The 19,436-nt window shown below is 34.9% G+C and overlaps 1 protein-coding gene across 1 annotated transcript in view; it reads left to right on the top strand.

The window, feature by feature from the left end:
* The window catches only part of ATRNL1 (attractin like 1), a gene marked incomplete at its 5' end in the record, with an annotated part of 477,341 nt that overhangs the window by 134,004 nt on the left and 323,901 nt on the right, over positions 1 to 19,436 (top strand). The window contains 1 exon segment of the mRNA XM_032694659.1: positions 11,566 to 11,659. Within this exon segment, the coding sequence (XP_032550550.1) occupies positions 11,566 to 11,659 (94 nt within the window).

The raw sequence follows: 19,436 nt of genomic DNA, 5'->3' as shown, positions 1-19,436 counted from the left end.
AGCAATTAATCTTTCCTCCTACTGAGGCTGGCAACCATATAAAATTACTCACTGAAGTCAGGTAAATTAAAACCAAACTGGATTACCACATTTAGTTTTTTTAATAAATAGTGTATGGAAAATAAAAAAAACACTAAGAGAACTTAAACCCCCACAATTTTCTGCCTTTTTTGAAAGGATTCCTCTCTTGTAAATTTTCAAAAATGGGGAACGATGTATTCAACTGCATGAATCTGCTGCTACTAGAAGTCTTTAGCACAAGCAGGACGCTATGAGATAGAAAGTTCTGATGGGGATCACCTCCATTACTCAGAAGGCAATTTCTACCCCCATTTGCAATGATATTTTCCTCTTCAAGATGTTCCAGTACATTTAATTCGGATTCCACCTGTACCAGAATGCTTTTCTCCTGTGTTCACCATAGGGTTCAGCACCCTCACTGCTGTGAAACTAATGAAAAGGACAATAACCAAGCTCTATCACTATGTAGAGTTTTGTTGATTAGTTTTTAACAGAAAATATTAGAGTGGTATTCAGTGCTTAACTTGATATCAGAATAGAGGTAAGTGAATAAATTCTGCTAAGGTTGTAGACAGCAGCAAATTTGGTCTTTTATCTTCTACAATACATTTCTGCTTCAAAAAGGTTTCTGGTCCAAAATCCTATATTGTTGGGCAATGAGTCCTACGTAAGATAGGAGTGAGAATGAGGACAAAAAGCTTTTAATGTCATCTGCCAGAAAAACTTAACAGAAATGTGGGAACACAATATCCTCAACTACAAGTATAAGCAGCATTTTCTTCTGCATCTTCCTAAAGTAGAATTAGGAATGAGCATGGATTGATGAGAGTTTTGACTCTCTTAGAGAATGAAATGGCAGCTTGGGATACAGAGTTTTTATATAGTTTTTCTGTTTAGCTGTTTTAAGGTCTGGCATGTAGAGAATTGCATTTATGGAATTCACCAATGCAGGATCATGCATTTGTCATTCCAGTATTAGATGTCTAAAATTTAGGGGAAATTTTATATTAGGTTAAATATTGTGTTCTGGAAACCCTCTTTTCACAGTGACTAAGTCTATGTAGTTAACAAGTCAAAAGCATCTCTTAGTCCCAGCACTGTGTGGTTATTCACAGAACAAAAAGGTTGTTTAGTGAATTGGAGGCCTATGGCACAAACCACAGGGGTCTGTGTGAATACAGACATTTTATATAAAAATAGCTGAACGTTTATGATAGGTGAAAAAAAAAATAAGAGTATGGTATTCTTTGTACTGTCTTCAGGTACTATAATATGGAACTAAATTAAGAAAAAAAAAATCCACTTCTACTGTTTGCTTGTATCTTGGTTTCTAGGAAACAGTGGGTCACAAGTTCATAGCAAAACTGTGATAAGAAGCTGTAATTTAAGATTATTCAGACAAAGAAAAGGTCTCATGCTAAATTCCAAAAGAAAATGTGATTCTGTTTATGCGATACAAAGTGAACAAAGGTTTACTTTTTTGAATGAGGAGACTGTCAAGAAATCCCATTTTGCAGTGGTAGTGGTGTTTTGTTTTCTTTATTTTTTTTCTTTTAAGTATTGAATTCAGATGACACAATTTTTTGTGATTTTTTTTTTTTATAAAGTACCTTATTATAGAATCAAAACACTTACTGTTAACTAAAATGCTGGAATTTTGTTTTAGTAGTAGATAAAGGGCTTCTGAGTACATATGAAATATAAAGGGAGATCATAGCACAGTAAGCTATTCAAGAAAAGCTTCATACTGCTTTTTCAAGAGATTGTTAGAATACTCAGAATAAACACTCTTTTAAGAAGACTTTTCCCCCCAAAAGTGATTTGCAAATTTATTTTCCTTTGTTTAATGAACGCTGTTTATTCAATAGTGTTCAAAATAGTCTGACCACTGAGTAAATAAAATTTGCCTGTACTTGGGCTTAGTTATGAACTTAGATTAAGTTCACTCGAAATAGAATATATTTGAAATAAGTCCTGTGCTACTAAACCAGAAGTGGATTGCCACAGGAAAAACTTAATTGAGGAACATGGCAAAACCCATATTTAAAAACATATTTAAAAATTACTGTTCCAGTTATTTTTTGACTGCCAAGCAAGATGTACTTCTCAACATGCTGTTAATTGTTGTGCATACATATAAGTTTCTTTTTGCTTTTTTGTAGATTAGACCTGTATTGCAAAGTATGATTTCTAGAACAAGTAACTGAAGATTAAAACAAAAACCTTGAACTAAAATTAGGAACCTTTTTATAGATATATTTGTATTCCATAACCTGCTTATACTCAGAATAATCTTAGGTGAAGGACTTAGAATTACACTTCAAGGAAAGTGTCAAGTGTCAGTAGACATTTAGATATCTATAATTTTATGAGAGGAAAAAAAAAAGAAGAAACTGTTTAATGTAACATGATTAACCTCCAGAGAGAGATTATTTGGGTGGCTGTGGGATTTCATAAGGTTTTGACAGGATATCTGTTCAGCATATTTAACATTTCTGATGTTTTAATCTTAAAATTTCTGACCATTAAAACTCTTTTTATTATCCTTAGCAGTGATTAAAATAAGTTAGTCAAATTGTCTTTTTTATAAGAGATATTTTTTTTCTTGCCTAACAAAATTTTCTTTCCATCCTGCATGACCACTGTGTAGTCAAATCTGTAGTAATCAGTTTTATTAACTGCAGTTTTGTTCCCTAAGCCTCATGGTTACACTATGTTGCTTTGCCTAAGTGTAACTTCACTATCCAGCAAAATTAATCCTAATTTGCTCAAGTGGAGTGAAAGCAAAGTAGCTTTTTTAAAATGATAAATAAAAAGGCAAGGCTTTCTCTGAGGTTTTACAAATGTACAAAGAATTCTGCATATTTAATAAACTAAATCTAAACTCTTCTTTAGATCCACTATGCAACAAAAATATCTGAACTAGTATAAAGAATAGGGACAACTTGTGGTATCTTAATTTGTTTAAATAGCAGGCATTTTGTGCTTATTCAGCATCTTTTCCTGAGAACTTAGAATTCAGGCATCATTTAATTGATCACCTTATTACTTTTACAGATATTGAAGAGAGACAGCAGTTTGATTTATACTATATTCCTTTATCTCTGTGCTTATTTTATCTATTTGCAAGGATTAATGACAATTCTGTTGCTTTCACTGATGTTGGTGATCAAGTCCTCCTGCGTGCTCCTGTGTAACATAGTTTTTGACAGTGATGAAGGAGTTGCTCTGCATTCTTATTTTTGTGAGGTTTTTTCAGGTTCACATGCTATAAATTTATTTTATGGGGTAAGGAATATTTATAAAATTTGTTTCTGATGTGCTGTCTGAACTTTATATCAGTATGTTCACCTTCCTGATGAAATGTGTAAAACCATTGGTTTCCAAAAGATGTTCCTAGAGAAGATAGGCACAGCATGATTAAGGAACTTTCAGCTGTCCAGAAATATACTGATTTTGTCAGGCCCTTATAAACAAACCTATTTCACCTTGAAAGACGTGCCAAGAGTTTGTGTAGCTCCTGTGTCTAGCTCAGAAGACACTAATCTGCAACTGAGGGCAGGTAGGTGTAAGTTGGAGATGACATTTTCTTAAATCAGTGTTACTTGATCCTCAGGTAAGCATTTGACTACAGCCAGTCTTCTTGTTCCCAAATGCAACAGAAAAAGTAGGCATTTTATTTGTTTGTAATTTCTCCCCTTTTAGATGTGTTTTACATTGAAATGGTCATCCCTTTTCCTAAAGAGGTCTTGGAAAAAACCCCTTCTGGCTACTGAGAAAATAGATTTTGAGGCATCATGGAATTCATTTCTCAATTGACTGAAGATTCTCAAAAAAAATTGGAATGGTGTTTCTTTTTGATTGCAGTTGATTCTGTCTTCATTTTCTGAGTGCTAAATGCAATACATTACAATGCCAGACCACGTTAGTTATTTAAGGGGAAAAAAAGCTTGGCTTGCAGTTGAATACATTAAAAAAATCAGTCCCATTTTGTACCTCCTAATGGCTAAGAGAGGGAAATGATTTGATGACTTCTTTACATTTTGTGGCTTTTTTGTCTGATAAATTGTGGAAATCATTTCTTTTCTTTGGGCTGTTACTCTGAATGACCAAATAGACACAAATAGTTGCAATCACCAGTTGTTGACTTCAGATGTTTTTAACCTTAGATTGAAATGTTTTTTTTACATTTGAAGCTGCTATGAATAACTTCTGAATGGTTTTAAATTGTTTTGCTTTCCATACTGCCTTATAATAATTTTTTGTTATAATTTAGCAAGTAATATATTCTCCTCGGGGGGGGGGGGGGAATAGCATCCTTTGGATGAAAGGAGGTTTTTGGCCAAATTTCCAAGATAGTCAGTAGAGAAACTGCTGTCTTTCTCAAGAAAAATTTAAAAAGACACAGTTTAACTGAAAAAAAAAGTACTAAGCCTTTTAGTGTCTAAAAAAATCTTAAACACTTCTCAGTTTGGATATGCAAAGATGAAGGCATCCAATATCATCATTTTGTATTTTGCTTTAAAAATAACTAAACATCAAACCCCACTCTTTTAGTTTTTTACTAAACCTAATAAAAGATTTAGTCTGTCAGATCTGAAATTACTTATTTTTTAATTAAGTCTAATTTTATCTTATGTTTTCATGTGAGAAATCTCTTCATCTGAGAAAACTAAGAGTAATTTAAGGAATAATATTTTACATCTTGTACGCTTATGAAACAAAGATCTCTTTAAATGCTTAGATGCTTAAAGAACTATCCTATACATCTGATAAAGAGTTCGGGTTTCGAGCTGGACTCTCAAAATCTGCAGCTTTACCCAGTGTAAAATTTGTAGGCTGTTTATTTCTTAGTAATGTATTATAGTTAGAAATGAAAAGAATAAATGAAATTAATGAAAAGGAAACTGATAAGTATGACACGTTATCTTCTCTCCAAATAAAGTGCTCCTATTAATGTTTTTTACTGGAATTTTTTAATTTAATTAATATAAAAGTTTCAGCTTTTCACACAGATTACATGGAGAAAATGAAATTGGTGCTACTGTATTTCATGAGTTTACATGGAAATACTTTGGTTCAGCATGTTTTTTTGGCAGAAAATATTCTCCACTACGCACATTATTCCTGAATGATTCCAAAAGCAGGCTATAAAAATTCTGTACTGTGGTTCAGTATTGGCATGAAAGATTCAGGCACAGCAAGACTCTTGTTAATTGTTTAAGATTCTGCTCAGTTCCTAATGAGAAAAAATATCCTGTCTTTCAGTGTTGAGCTTCTGTGTTGCATTTTCATTATCTGCTTGTATAAAACAGAATTATGGTTTTCCAAGCTGTCTCTATGCTGTTAGTTTCTGATGATTAAAGACAACTTTAGTATGATTGTTTGAGAGGTATTTATTACAAATAAACAAACAAAAAAAATCAGTTCACTTTTCCGGATGAATGCTTTAAACAGAAGGAGTAATGAAATACAAGCACTTAGAGCTATTCTACCATGGTAAAAATGGCTAAAGAACAAATACAAGTCTTTAAATTGTGAAGGTTGCCATAGGATTTGTTTTGGTGTAGCCAAACTAAATTTTGTTTTCTGCATCAGAAAATCAGCCTGTTTACTGTTTCCCAGATTTTTTTTTTTTTTTTTTGGTGTGGGGGGGTGATTATTAGGATAAATGTCCGACTTCTGGCAGGTATGTGTCAATCCAGAAGGCTAAGGAAATGACACTTTGGATTTCCAGGTTGTTTGACATAGTGTTGCTTTTCAGGAAAAAGTAACTGTCTGATTAGCAGTCACCTGATCTCAGACTTAGTTCACAGTTGATGAAATTCTCTGTGTTTTACTACGACTATAAATTCCAGAAAAAAAGATAAAATCACATTTAGGCTTGGGTGAATTGGTTTTTTTGAATGGGAAGTGGCTGAGAAGAGCATTTCTGCAATCGCCAGGTTAAGCCTCTAAAATGCCAAGGAAGAGCTGAGGGCAGACTGTGGTCTGGGACAACTGCTCAAAAAATTGTGATGTGAGAAGTGTCTAATTTTACAGGAATGTCTGCCAGGGTGATTTGGCATACCTGTCTTTTCCAGAACAAATTTATATCCAGTGTTGGTCTGGTAAAATGCTTATCTAATTTTTATGAATAATGGGAATAGCTGATCTTGCTTTAAATGGTACATACGTGATACAGGCTTATAGATGCGATTTAGGTGGTTGGTGGTTGATTCCTGCATATTTTGCCTAGGCAAATTCCATATCTTGGTGACATAAATCCTGAAAGTATGTCTTTTCTGTTCACCTTTTTTGTATGTCTCACAGTCCTTAGTACTGTGTTAATACACATGGTTTTTTCTTTTCTGTGCTATTATGGTACTATAAAAAATAAATTGGTTTGGAGACCAAAGAAAGATAAATTGCAAGATAAACTAAGAGGGATGAAAATAAAATCACTGATACATATATGTGGAAATTGGTCCAATGAGACTGATTTATTATGAAGGTTAATTGTGTTACTATACAATGACAGTTCCATTTTTGCATGTGCTTTCTAATAGCATTGATTTCCTTTTTTTTTTTTTTGTACTTTATTTTTATAGCTCATGGCTTCACAGAAGTTCTTTAGCTTAATTTTAATGCTAGTCAATTAGTGATATTGCAAAAGTGTTATTGGGCACATCTGTCTGCTTTTACATTGCCTGTCTCAAAGGTTGAATGTGTGTATTTCCTATAAAGGTAATTGTTGAATGCTCAAAGTGTATCAGGGGCTTCTAGCTAAATACACATTTCTAGAAAATTAAGTGACTAGACAGTTTTACAATATTACTAATGTAGAAAATAGTCTCTGTAGGGCAGTTCTCATATGAGTAGACTAATGGATAATATAGGTGAACATTTACAGTGAAATTGAGCATTAAAGTGTTGGATTTAATATAAGTTTATACTTGGTATTTCTTACTTAGCCTAGTTGCATGAGCAAGACTATATCTCCTTTTTTTTTGATGGAACTTATGCCTTGCATGTTACCAAAATTAACAAAGTAGTACACCTCAGTATTTAATGCCATTGTTACAGCTTCCTTTTAAAAACATCAGCAAGGTGTCTTAAAGTAATTATCCATGTGCAGCTACTGGTTTAGCAATCTTTCATGTAAGCAAATGTATTAAAGTATCATTTGTAGTGAGATCTGTTTGAGAGAAAAATTGTTCTTGCAGCTTTGTGTTGGAGATGGGGGCTAAGCAATGAGTATTTTTAAATTCAATTGTTTAAAATGCATGCTTCATGGAAATAGTGGTGGGTATTCTTTTGTTGTCAGCATCAGCAAGAACATTCATATGCTGAGCTAGCAACTCAGAATCAATCATACTGTGGATTTATTATTAAATAAATTCTGTAGTGTTGTGATTTTGTGGTATAGATTTACTCTACTGGATTGTATTTTTTCATATAATATTTCTGTTCCACTTAGAATCTGCATGTTGTACAAAAGAGTATCGTGAGCTGCTCTTTCCCTAAAATTAGAGTAGATATTGCCAGGGTGGGTTTTTTCTTGTTGTTTTCAAAGCTCTAATGACATAATTTCATTTAATATGTAAAAAAACCCCAAAATACATTTTAATTCTATATTTTAATGATGTTTTTTATTGTAAGCAAAAGAGTATTTATTTATTTAAAATATGTAATTATTGATAACAAGTTTGCATGGTAATTAAGTGTTTAAAATAACTGTTTAAACAAAGGCATGTGTGCATAATACAAACCCATGTTGGAGATGAATGTACACAGTAGTATGGGAAGACTCTTGAAGTTGGGCTGAACTCACTGTTTCTGTCCAAGGGTGCAGCACAGAGTATATGGAATCATGGAATCATTTAGGCTGGAAAAGACCTCTTAAGATGATCAAGTCCACCATTAACCCAGCACTGCCAAGCCCTACACTAAACCATGTCCCCAACTGGCACATTTACCCATCTTTTAAATCCCTCCAGGGGTAGTGACTCCACCGCTTCCCTGGGCAGCCTGTTGCAATACTTGACAACCCTTTCAGTGAAGAAATTGAAGTGTGGGACCTCAAAAAATGTAGAAAATATGGATTGCATCTCTTGTGCTGAATTCTGCCAACTGACAGTGATTGGTACAAAATATGCTTTTAAAACTAATTCCAAGACTTGGCATATTTCTACTGGCGTTAGGCTGTGAGAGATACTACCTTAGCTACAGTTTTAACTGTTGACTTACAGTACTATCAGAAGAGAAACCATTCACTAAAAGTAGTTAAGCAGAGAAAACCAAGTAGAAAATATTGAAGAAAATAGGTAAAGAGGAGTATGGAAATATCAAGGTAAAGAAAGAATGTAAATCTTTTTATATTGTGAAATCAAATGCAGCTTTAAGTTAATATTTATTAATTAATAAATATACTTCATATTCAGAACTTTTAATTTCTTTTTTGTTATTCAGAACTAGGCCAATGGAAAAAAACCCTGCAGTGAGACAAAAAGATTAATATTAATATTAATATTTTTTCCACTGAATGTACTACAGTATTGTCCTGCTTCTGATACTGCATTTGTTTGATCACATGTATTCACATTTGCTTCAGTAACAGCAATGATAGTTTATATGTTTGGAGTTTTCTTTGGTTGCTCTCCACATAGAGAGCCACAGATAGGTAGGAATCCATTTTTCATTACAGACTTGCAAGCCTGAGATTAATTAAAATATGCTTTCATTGCTGTGAAACAACAGTTGTCTGGATGAGATTTTAAAACTGTAAATACAAAGGTGTTGTCCTTTTTCAAGGTGTTATCCAAGGAACAGTTAAATCACTAGGAAATTTCTCAATGAGAGTAATTTATCTTCATCCTTTAATAGAAGAAAATTAGCTGCTGGGTTTGTCAGAGCTAGCTGTTTCATTGACAAAGAATCCAGAAAACAAATATCTGACACTTCTGAACTCCTCCTCCTTTCTTCTCCTCTTCTATCCATACTGACCTTAGCACTAGAGAAGCTTCATATGTGTTATGAAAATGCAGGTGAGGTAAAGCAGCCATGTTGGTGTCTTTGGTGATGTGAATCTATGCTTTCAGTGAGAGAGACCAGATTATGAATATATCTGTTATTTGTGTGGGCTGTAAATACAGACAGCTCAGAATTTAGACAGGGGTCTATAGGAAAATTAATTTTTTCAGATTTTTGTGTTAGGTAATGACTCTCCAGAATCCTGGAAATTCCAAGGTGTAAAACACGATGCAGTTTAAATGGAAGGAGTCTCCTGGCTGGTTCAGCTGTGAATTGCCATGTGAGTGAGCACACAGAACACTAAAGGGCCCTGTATAGGTGCTGATTTGATGTCCCTGGGGACAAGTACTGCTGAAAAGTTTGATTTATCCATCATTTCATGGACTGGGTATACAAGTAATGTCTGAACTGACAAAGGAAGTGCTTTTCCACAAAGTCTCATATAGCTACATCTGTTACTTTTACTGTATAATCCATTTTTACCTTTTTTTTTTTTCCCCCCCAAGAAGGTGGAAAAGATGCACAGTGTCCAAAGGCTTTTATAGCTTTGGGCTTAAATAATTTTACTAAAAAAGCTACTCAAGTGAAGGAAGTTTCACTTTCACATTTGTGATCTACTTCCTATTAAGTGAGCAATAATTGTGGGAGTAACCAATTAAGGTTAGGTGGCAATAGCTTCTATATTTGTCAATATATTGACACTTTTTGGAATATGATTGATACACCCTATTAGTTCCTTTATAACTTTTGTGCTGTCTTATATGATTCATTGCCATTAACAGCAATTAACCATAATCAGAATAAGCTGTTAAGAATATATTCTTTATTTTTCACTGAAAATGTAGCAAAGATTTACACAATTAAAATTAACTTTTGTGAAGAGGCTTTTCCAGCTTAAAGTGCCTAAATAATCATTCCATAAATGTAGAGTGGAAAACATGAATGGATTTAGGAAAACATAACTGATTATATAGTAGCAACACTTCAGTGAACACTTACTGTAGACTGTCAAGATGACAGCAGAATTGCAAAATGTAGGACTGTGTGGTAACTGTAGGTATTTCTCAGGAGGGCTGTGTTATGAAAGAGAGAAAAACATCACACATCACTATGTGCTGCATAGAAATTTCTAGTATGTGTTTCTTGCAGACACTTTGAATGCCTAACCCCTCCTTAGTAAGAATTGCTCCTTCAGCTTCAGCTGGCTATTTAATAAGCTCTGAGGGCAGAACAAACCATTGAAGTCCTGACATTGACATATTCTGTCAATACTATCTTACATTTAATTATGGTTCTATTCTGTCTATTACCTTTTTCTCTAGTTGTCTTAGGCTGTGGCAGATGGGTGAAAGTGTGTATGTGATGCGACACTCACAGAAAGATTCATTGTGTTATTCCTTACCAGTAGAATAAGAACATTAAAACTCAATCTCTCTGTTAGCAATTCAATATTAGATTAGAAAGTCGAGAATAAACTTTTATCTTATACAAGGTCACCACTTAGTATCATATCTGTTCCCAAGCAGGACCCCATATATTAAATCTTTTATCTTAGTCATAATGAAAACTTCAATGAAAGCATAATATGATCATCAAGGTAGGTTCAGAGTTACTTTGTATTAAAGAAAGACTTTGAGTGTACTGTGAATGTTTGCATTCTGGTATGATGAGGAGATGTACTGACACATTTCCCAGAGAGACATTGTTAAGTTTTGAATGCTTGGTTGGGAAAAAAAGATGGCTGCCCAAACAAGGTAATAAATCAAATAAACATGGGAAGAAAAAGCAAAAAGAAAGCTCAAGGACTGGGAATGTGAAGGTTTGTTTTGAGGTGAGAATCTCTGAGGCAACAAGAGTAGCAGTGAGCAGACCACTGTGGAGAGAATTACTTCAGCCACTGAGCTTAACATGGAGTACAGTAATGATGATGTTCCTGTGATTCTCCTTCTGTTCAAATTCCTGAAGCTTGTAAAGTTGCCTGTTTCTTGCTTCTATGATATTCTTGCTTCTATGACATTCTTCTTGTAGACTAATAGTATTAACCCTGTTTAAATGGTTTCTAAATTCTCTTTTTGTTTGCTTTTGTCAAAGGGAAGAATTGAAGTTATATTAGATGTTTTACCAAACATGTGCAATAATACTTTAGACATTTGAAACTAAATTAATTTCGTCATTGGTTAGGATTTCACCCTGACCAGAAAATACCTATTATTGATAATTTTTTCTCTTGCACATTGAAATAGTAGATTTTAATGGCTATTCTCAGACTGCTGTTATTTATGGTGTGGAGGAGAGCCCTTAATGACACAGGAATAGTTGTTAACTCTGCAGAAAATAAACTAAATGATATGCTAGTGAAATTTTCTGAAAAAAAAAAACCCCACCTTATAATTGACGTAGTAATAGATATATATTTTAAGGCAGCTTGCAGGAAATATGTTTAGGATGAAGTATTAAAATCTGTGAAACTTCCTTTAGTTCTAAAGTATGATATGGGTGAAGAAATCTCACTTTTCCGGTTTGATTTTACAGCTTGCACATGCAGTGGACATGCAAATATATGTCACATGCAAACAGGAAAATGCTTCTGCACAACTAAGGGAATCAAAGGAGATCAGTGTCAACTGTGAGTACAATTAAATTTAGCCTAAAGATATTGCAATTCATGACTGGTGTATAATCACTTTCTTCCCTGTTTTTGTTGGTGTGTTGTTTTTTTTTTTGGGGTTTTGTTTTTGTTTTTTGAGGTTTTTTTGTTGTTTGTTTGTTTTTTTTATTTTATGTTTGACTTGACAATGTTTTAGTGGCGAATCTAGTGTTCCTTACATTTCTTAGGAAATTTCAGTATTACTTAGACTTTTGTTAAGAATTACATCACAAATACTAGTAACGTTTTGCAGATACTACAGGCTTAAAACAAACAAGTAACGAGAAACTGGATAGTTATCTGTAGTTGTCTTTCTTTTTCTTAGGTTTTTAAAAAATTGTAGTAAGTAAAAAAATGTATGTGAAATTATAGTCAGTACATTTTTGTCTTGATAAGAATCTACAGTTATAAGATTTTTAGAGTTTTGGAACCTCACTAAAATTGTACAGTGTTTCAGACATTTCCCCACATCTTTAAAGCTAGACCAGAGGAATGTGTAGACCTGTCATGGAAAGTACAATCAGTGTATCTTGTTTTGTACTGGAATAGCTTATTGTGCTTAAAGGAAGAGTTAAAATAGATAAGTAGAGCATAAAAAATAGAGTACTAAGAACAATAACGTACTGAAGTGGAGCAACTTGTCAAGTAGGAGAAATAACACATGAAGTTAATTATGAACAGCTTTAAAGATGTTTCTTTGAGTCCGTTCTATCCTGTTATTCCATAGGAACCTTACTGCTTTCACAATTGTAGTTATTTTAATAGTATCTGGCAAAAAATTATCTTAGCAATGTTGGTTAGAACTGGGGAAAAAGCATATAAATACAGCTTATTCCTTTCCAGAAGGGAGAGGTGCCAGAAGGTTGTGTTCTGCCTGCCACAAGGCATCTGCTTTGACCAGATTTGTGAATTTGTCTTTGATACGCTTAATGAACTGGCTTCAATCCTACCCTTAACACTTTCTATGATAAATAGGCAAGAAAAAAGAATTTCTGGTGCAGAGGCTGTGTGTATATTTGTGAGAAAGCTGTGTTGGCAGGTGTACTGTTTCTGTGCCACCTCTGGAACTTTCTGTCCAGACAATTGAAGAGTCTCAGGATGAGACAGGAAATCAAGATAAGGACTAAATGATGCGTTTTTATAATGACAAAAGCTGGAGTGATAATATCTTTAAACTCTGAATTAAGTCTTCACTAAGTTTTTTTTCCCTCTTTTTGTATCTAAACAGTCATTTCTAGATGCTAATGAGTGGTTTGATTACCAGCATGCTGTGGACTTATATCAATGCCATTCTACCTCTTTAAAAAGAATGGGAAGAAAAAACCCAGCAACTACTCCTCAACTTTGTAACATCTGAACCACAAAAACCAGTTTATTTGCTCATAACTCCAATTCTCTATCAACTACCCTCCACTTAAGGCATTTTTTATAGACCTTTTCCCTAGTCTGTATTTCATGTACCTATGTTGTTATTGTTTTCCTTTGTCTTGCGTCCATTTCATCATTGGTTTTTCCACTCTCATGTGGAATTTTGACTCACATGCTTTAGTTCTGCTGCTCAGCTGTTTCAGTCTACTGTCCTGAGTTTGTCTGTTGTACAAAGATTCATTTACTGAACTAGAAAAGGTTTTCCCAGTTATGGATTTTCCTGGTCAGCAATTACAGCAAGTCCACAAGATAGAAGAAATGGAAATTTGAATTTTGACTTTTCAAGGGTAAACTTAAAAGTGCAATTGCAGACTGAAAATCCCTTGTTATTTTTACACTGAAACTCCCTGTTTTTGTCACATCTGATACAATCCCCTTCTAGATTCATACAAAGATCAAAGTCTTATCTGAGGCAAGCTGTGATGTTAAAGCATTTGATATTCCAAATGTTGGGAATGTTGATATGAGGTATTTTTTACTTATTCATGATGAGCCCAGTCTTTGAGTTTTCAGTTTTTTATTAAACTTTGGTGTGCTGTTTACTCCATTACCTTAGATGTTTCAAGGGGAATTCCAGCAAAATCTGTAGATCTTGGTGGGTTTAGCCACTGCCTCTTATGTAACTGCCTGAAAATTTTAGCTTGCTTCTGTAAGGACAGGTTACAACCCTCAGCTAGTTCTCAAAGTGCTGGATCATTAGGTTTTTAAGGAGAACAATAAAATAAAACTCCCACTTCAACATTAAATATATGTTGTAAATGTACTAATTTTCTGCTCTACATGTAGTAGTTATTGCCAGATCTATCAAGGATTTGAGATCTTTTTTTTTCTGTAATTCATGTTTCTGGCATCAATCATTTTTGCTTAAATTACAGCTTTCATTTAAACAATATGTCTAATATCAAAGCTTCAGGACATGACCCAAATGCAGTCTAATGGCTTAAACTCTCAGAAGGCACTTGAAACATTTGAGATCTAAAATTTGAAGAAAAATAAAATGTGGGGTTTGGCAGTATTGTATGTCAATCTCAGCCTTTTTGTTGATTTATTCTTTTTTTTTTTTCTTTTTTTCTGCAGTAGGCTCTCTTTCTCTGCTTTCTCTGCTTTGGTATATTCAGTATATGATATGTAAAGTTCATGAGGTTCTCTGGGATCTTTCAGAGTTGCAGGCTCTCTGTAAATGAAACTACATTTTTTGTAACAATTGTTACTTCCAAACATTACATTTTATTCAGGAAATTGCTCAACTTTGTGAAGACAGAGGAGAACTAGTCTGAATGTCCTGTATCATTCCTAGAAGGTAGTGTTCTTAGGAAAGAAAGGAGAATGAGGTAGTGGCTAAGGGAGCAGCTGCAAGCAACTTGCAGAGAGCTTTTGGTACTTTATTGTGGGTCAGTTGTGAACATGTGAGATCTGAAGGACACTGCAATATTGGTATTGCAATGTAAAACTGGCTATGTTAGCAAGATATCTCTTGCCAGAAGCTGCATTAAAAATGATACCTGTGATTTTCTTAGGTGTTCTGTTCCCATGAAATATGCCTTTTGTCTTTTTGAGTTCAGTACTAATTATCGGGATAACAAGAAGCGGTTTGGGCATGAGGGTTTCTCTTTCATGAGAATTAAGTAATTTTGCTCTTGGTTTTCTAACTTAGGATCTTCCATAACTGACTATATGCACATATAAATATGTCTTTTGATTTGGCAAGCTCAACAGAACCAGAATTCTCTCACCACCGGCATTCAGTTTTTTTCTAAGGTTTTTCATAGTCGTTACTTCCTCTTCAGGCTACTTCCAAAAATGCAAAGTGCAGAGCAAAACTGATCTTTGTTACAACTTTTCAGACATTCTTGGCTGTAAAATAGGAATGTAAGCAGTGTCCCTGTCTCTTCTGCCCAACTGGTTTATGTTACTACGCATGCTGGATATAGATTTAATTAAGTGATATCTGCTTGGTTTCCTATTTGAAAAATATATTGTGCTGGATTTTCTTTCAAAATAGGTGACTCAAAATACCTTGTTTATAAAAATTGTTCCTCCAGTGCCATGGCCATGCCATTCAGTGACTGGCATTTGAATAATCTGTTTTTCTTGTTGTACATTATATCAGTGAAGCAGTGGAACAGGGCAGGCTGCCCAAGTCTTTCACAAATGACATGCCAGTGAGACCCATTTTGGATTCCACTGCTCAGGATGCATTTGTTATAAAATGCTAGTAATTTTTGGTGCTGAGTGTTGCTATAGTTGCAGTTGTGTAGGGATGTACAGGTAAGGTAATGCTTCTATGTGCTATTTTTATTATAGTAAAGTAACATAGCTGAAAAGAATAGATAAGTTTGCAAGTTCTTAAGGTCTGAAATGGATCCATAAAGATTTGAAGCTAAATATAAGCTGCAGACAATCGTTCTGTCCTCAGTTAGATATTGAGTCTGGACTGAGATGAATTTAGGAGTGGGAGTGATGCTAATGTTTACCTATACAGGAAAAAGAGAAACAGGCATAGACTGTGTCCCATTGGAGAGTTACTGGGAAGAAGAGAGGAAGGGAGGTCATGACTACCATAAAATTGCTTTATTGTTGAGCCTGGTTTTCTGTTATCCAGGAAAGTTATAACCTGAGTTTCTATGCTTGTTTTTAGAAAGAAGGAGGGGACAAAGGGCCTTGTGGGTTAGGCTGACTTTACATCTTGCCTAGGGCTACCTTTAAAGCAGAATTGCACGTATCTGCATAGCACGTTTTGCCTTAGTCTCAGACAGTGTCAGAATAGGTTGCAAAGACTTATAGTTTAAGGGATTTCCCCCCACTTCCAGTTTAAGCTGTTGAAAATTATGTTGCATTGCATCCTTCAGGATGTGCAGTGGAGACACCTGGGAATGCTCCTCTGTGTCCAGGACTAGAACTGCAGTTAAGAGTTAGTGAGGCTGAGTAATATCAATCACATAAGCCAGAAATCAGTATGAACAACTCTTCTTATAAAGCACCAGCCCAATGGGAGAGGTGCTTGCAGTTGCACCATCCCTTGACATTGCTTGAGAAGATGTAAAAGGAGACTGGAGAATTTCTTGTAAGATAGTGCTGTTCAAATTCCAGAAAAAACTTCTAGGAGATTGCTGACAGTGGAGAGCAAGTTCTTTGCAACATATGGTTCTACCAGCCATTTGTCTCTCCTAATCTGCATAAACATAATACCCCCGTAGTCCATTCTTTGTGTCCATATAAAATGCTGGGGTCTCCAAAAATCATGAATACATTTAGTTTGATTATCATGGTCACTAACTTGGCTAACTCTGTTAACCATGGATATAATTATTCTATTCTTTTCATGCTGCTGGGGTTGGATTATAAACTGTCGTTATTCATGGGAGCCATAATTAACCTCACGAATCATAAATTGCCATGTATAGGATAGCAATTGTGAATCACTCTAGCAGAGTACTTTTTACAATTCCTTATTAATGAACTACTGTGATAAAGCCAGGCCCTGTGTGCCTGATCTAACCATTTTACATCTTCAATATTCACTCTATTTGCTGTCGGATTCCAGGTATTTTTTTCAGATAATAACAGCTTGTCCAATTGTTGTCTTGTATGTCTCACACCTGCCCACTGAATATTCCGATCCAGCCATTTCTGGCCAGAGAAAATGTTTACACAGTTAGTCCAATAAATGGCTTCGGTCTGTAACTCCCCAGTTATACAAAACACATCTTGGTGACAGTACAAGTGGCTTAGAAGGTCTCCAACTGTGTTGTCCCATGGCACTTAACTGCAACCTCTGTGCTGTGTGGGCAGCTGTGGGAGTTGTTCTGGATTTGGGAATTCTGCTTGAGCAACTAGGCATCAAACAATTTGGTGGTAGATAAGCGTCACAGCTCCCGTGTTTCTTTGTGGATTTGGTCTCTGATCCACTCAGTTTTGATGCTTTTCTTGTTCCATTGCATCCTCCTCTTGAGGAGACAGTGAAGTCAGAGTCTTCTCCCTGGGCAGTTGTCCCTCTTTGAAGTCTGTTAAATCTTTCTTTACAGACTTTATACCACAAAACTAGCTCTTGAAGGTTGGGGGTTTTTTTAAGAATTAAAAAGCTTATTTTTTTCCTAAATCTCAAAGGCGACAATACTTAATCCTCCATCACCTCCTAACCCAAACCCACACTTCAATTTTTGAAAGTCAGAATATTTGCTGCAGGCAGGGGGGAAAAATAACACATATTTCCAGTGGAGTATGAAGTTAGTTGGCCCTTCCTACTGATTTTGTTAAAGATAAGTGGTTCTCTTTATAGAATAAAAAGAAAGTAATCAATGGCTTTTCTGGCTACTCATCCTGTTGTCATCAGAAAAAAACCCTTCAACTGAGTTGTGACTAAAAAACCCAGATATTTCAGGGACTTCTTTTTAAAAATTCTACTATGTACTGCTCTATTGTAACTGATTAAATTCAGTGTATGCTATGTTACAGTAACAACCCTCTACCTCACTATTATTGCTGACTACTGCTATTGGATTGAGCTTTGGACAATTAACTATGGAGCCTTAGGAGGAAAGTGATATTTCCTTTCTGGAAGGGGAATACTTAAGGAGATTTAAAAAAAAATAAATTAAGAGTAAACACTCCTACAAAACTTTATGGACGACAAAACATATTCAAGGTGAGAAAAAAATGTTACTAGTACAGTTTTTCATGGACTCTGTATTAAACCAAAGGATTTGACATGTATTATTCTTTTTGCCTTCATGAAACACAAACACTGATGGGCTTTAGTATATGTACACATTTGAGAAATCAATGGTATCAGAGTGATTTTAATTTTTTGGTCTTCCTAATGAGATCTTGGCTACTATACGAGGTATGGATCAACCTTAAAAATGGTTATCAAAATGTTAGGTATCATTATTGGTCCTTTGTGCTGGAAAAGGGCAGAGAAAGAAAGCCAAACAGTTTCCTGACATGGCCCCATCCTTGCTGATCATAGTCTGTATCAACACCTTAGACAGAGGCAGGTTTTCAGTTCTAGGGACAGGGAAGAAGGGAGAGAAGTGAAAAGAAGTAGTATTGTTGTCCCCTTAATCAAAATTTTTTTCCTTAAATTAGTTTTGGCTATGTAAAGCCATCAATTTTCAGTTGTTTCACAAACAAGCAGGTTCTTTTTATTAGTTTTCAGTTTAGGTATGATGAATCAATCAAAATTTTCAAAGTTGTGACTGAAGGCAAATAAGAAGTCAATCAGGAGACAAGACTGACTGTCCTTCAGATTCCAGGAGCCACGCATCCCTTGACTTCCCCGGACTCCCACTTCTGAGGTGTCTTCTGGGTGTATAGCTCCATCCCAAGGTGTCTTGCTGTTCTTGCCTTGTCTTGCTCCCACCACAAGCCCTCTGGATTAACCAACTGCTTCTTCCCCTGGTGCAATGCAGCTGCTCATTGCTTAGAAATGGGCACCAAAGTGAGATGTTAAGTAGCAGATGCTGATAGACTATTCTGGTTACTACACCTGGAGATACATTACTTGTTTGTTAACTTCTTTGTACAGTTTCACCTTTCTCCTGTGGCTTTTACCAGGGATGAAATAGATAATATTTTTTGGTAGAAGCACTTAAATATATTCTAGTAAAAATCCTTAATGAAATTCTTTCCCTGAATCATTCATGGTATTACCATATTGAGGACCTAGCAAGATTTTTTTACAGTATTTTATTAGAGAGAAAGGAGAACTGGTTCATTTTCCTTAAATGATTATCAGCACAAATGAGGTTTGGTTGGCTGAACTTTAAAGAGAGTAGAGTTCTATTGTAAAGAGCATTATGATTTAGTTACAGACATTGATTGCAACACACTGAAGTGGTATTTCATTATGTACTGTTAGAATTAAATACTCTGTAGTGGAAACTCCAGTTGTGAGCAAAACAAGTAAGAATTGTTGTGGGCCACAGATATACTGATACAGGTAATGTGGTTTCTTCTCATTTGAAACTGATCTGTAAAAATGAGATCATTTCAAAGGAACCCCAGCTGTTTCTGCACAGAGTAAGTTTTGCATGTTCATGTAAATTCTGACCTTTTTCTGAGGTCTGTGGCAGTGGACTTCATGGTGAGCTTATTAAATTCGATTATTATTGGATGTCCCTCAAAACCCACCTTCTCTGGTTTTTTTTGTTTTGCTTTTATGTTGTTTTTTTTTTTTTTTTTTTTTTTAATAAGACAGTATCTTCCTGAAATGACAGCATTTGCTGAGGCACAAAGCATTGATTCTCAGTAAATGATAAGCAGCACTTATTAGGACTTTTGCTTTTTAAATGACTGAAAATATTTTTTTCTATTTTAATTTAAAGAA

Source organism: Chiroxiphia lanceolata, chromosome 8 (assembly GCF_009829145.1).
Source record: "Chiroxiphia lanceolata isolate bChiLan1 chromosome 8, bChiLan1.pri, whole genome shotgun sequence".
NCBI lineage: Eukaryota > Metazoa > Chordata > Aves > Passeriformes > Pipridae > Chiroxiphia > Chiroxiphia lanceolata.
This window is presented reverse-complemented; position numbering and strand designations above follow the sequence as displayed.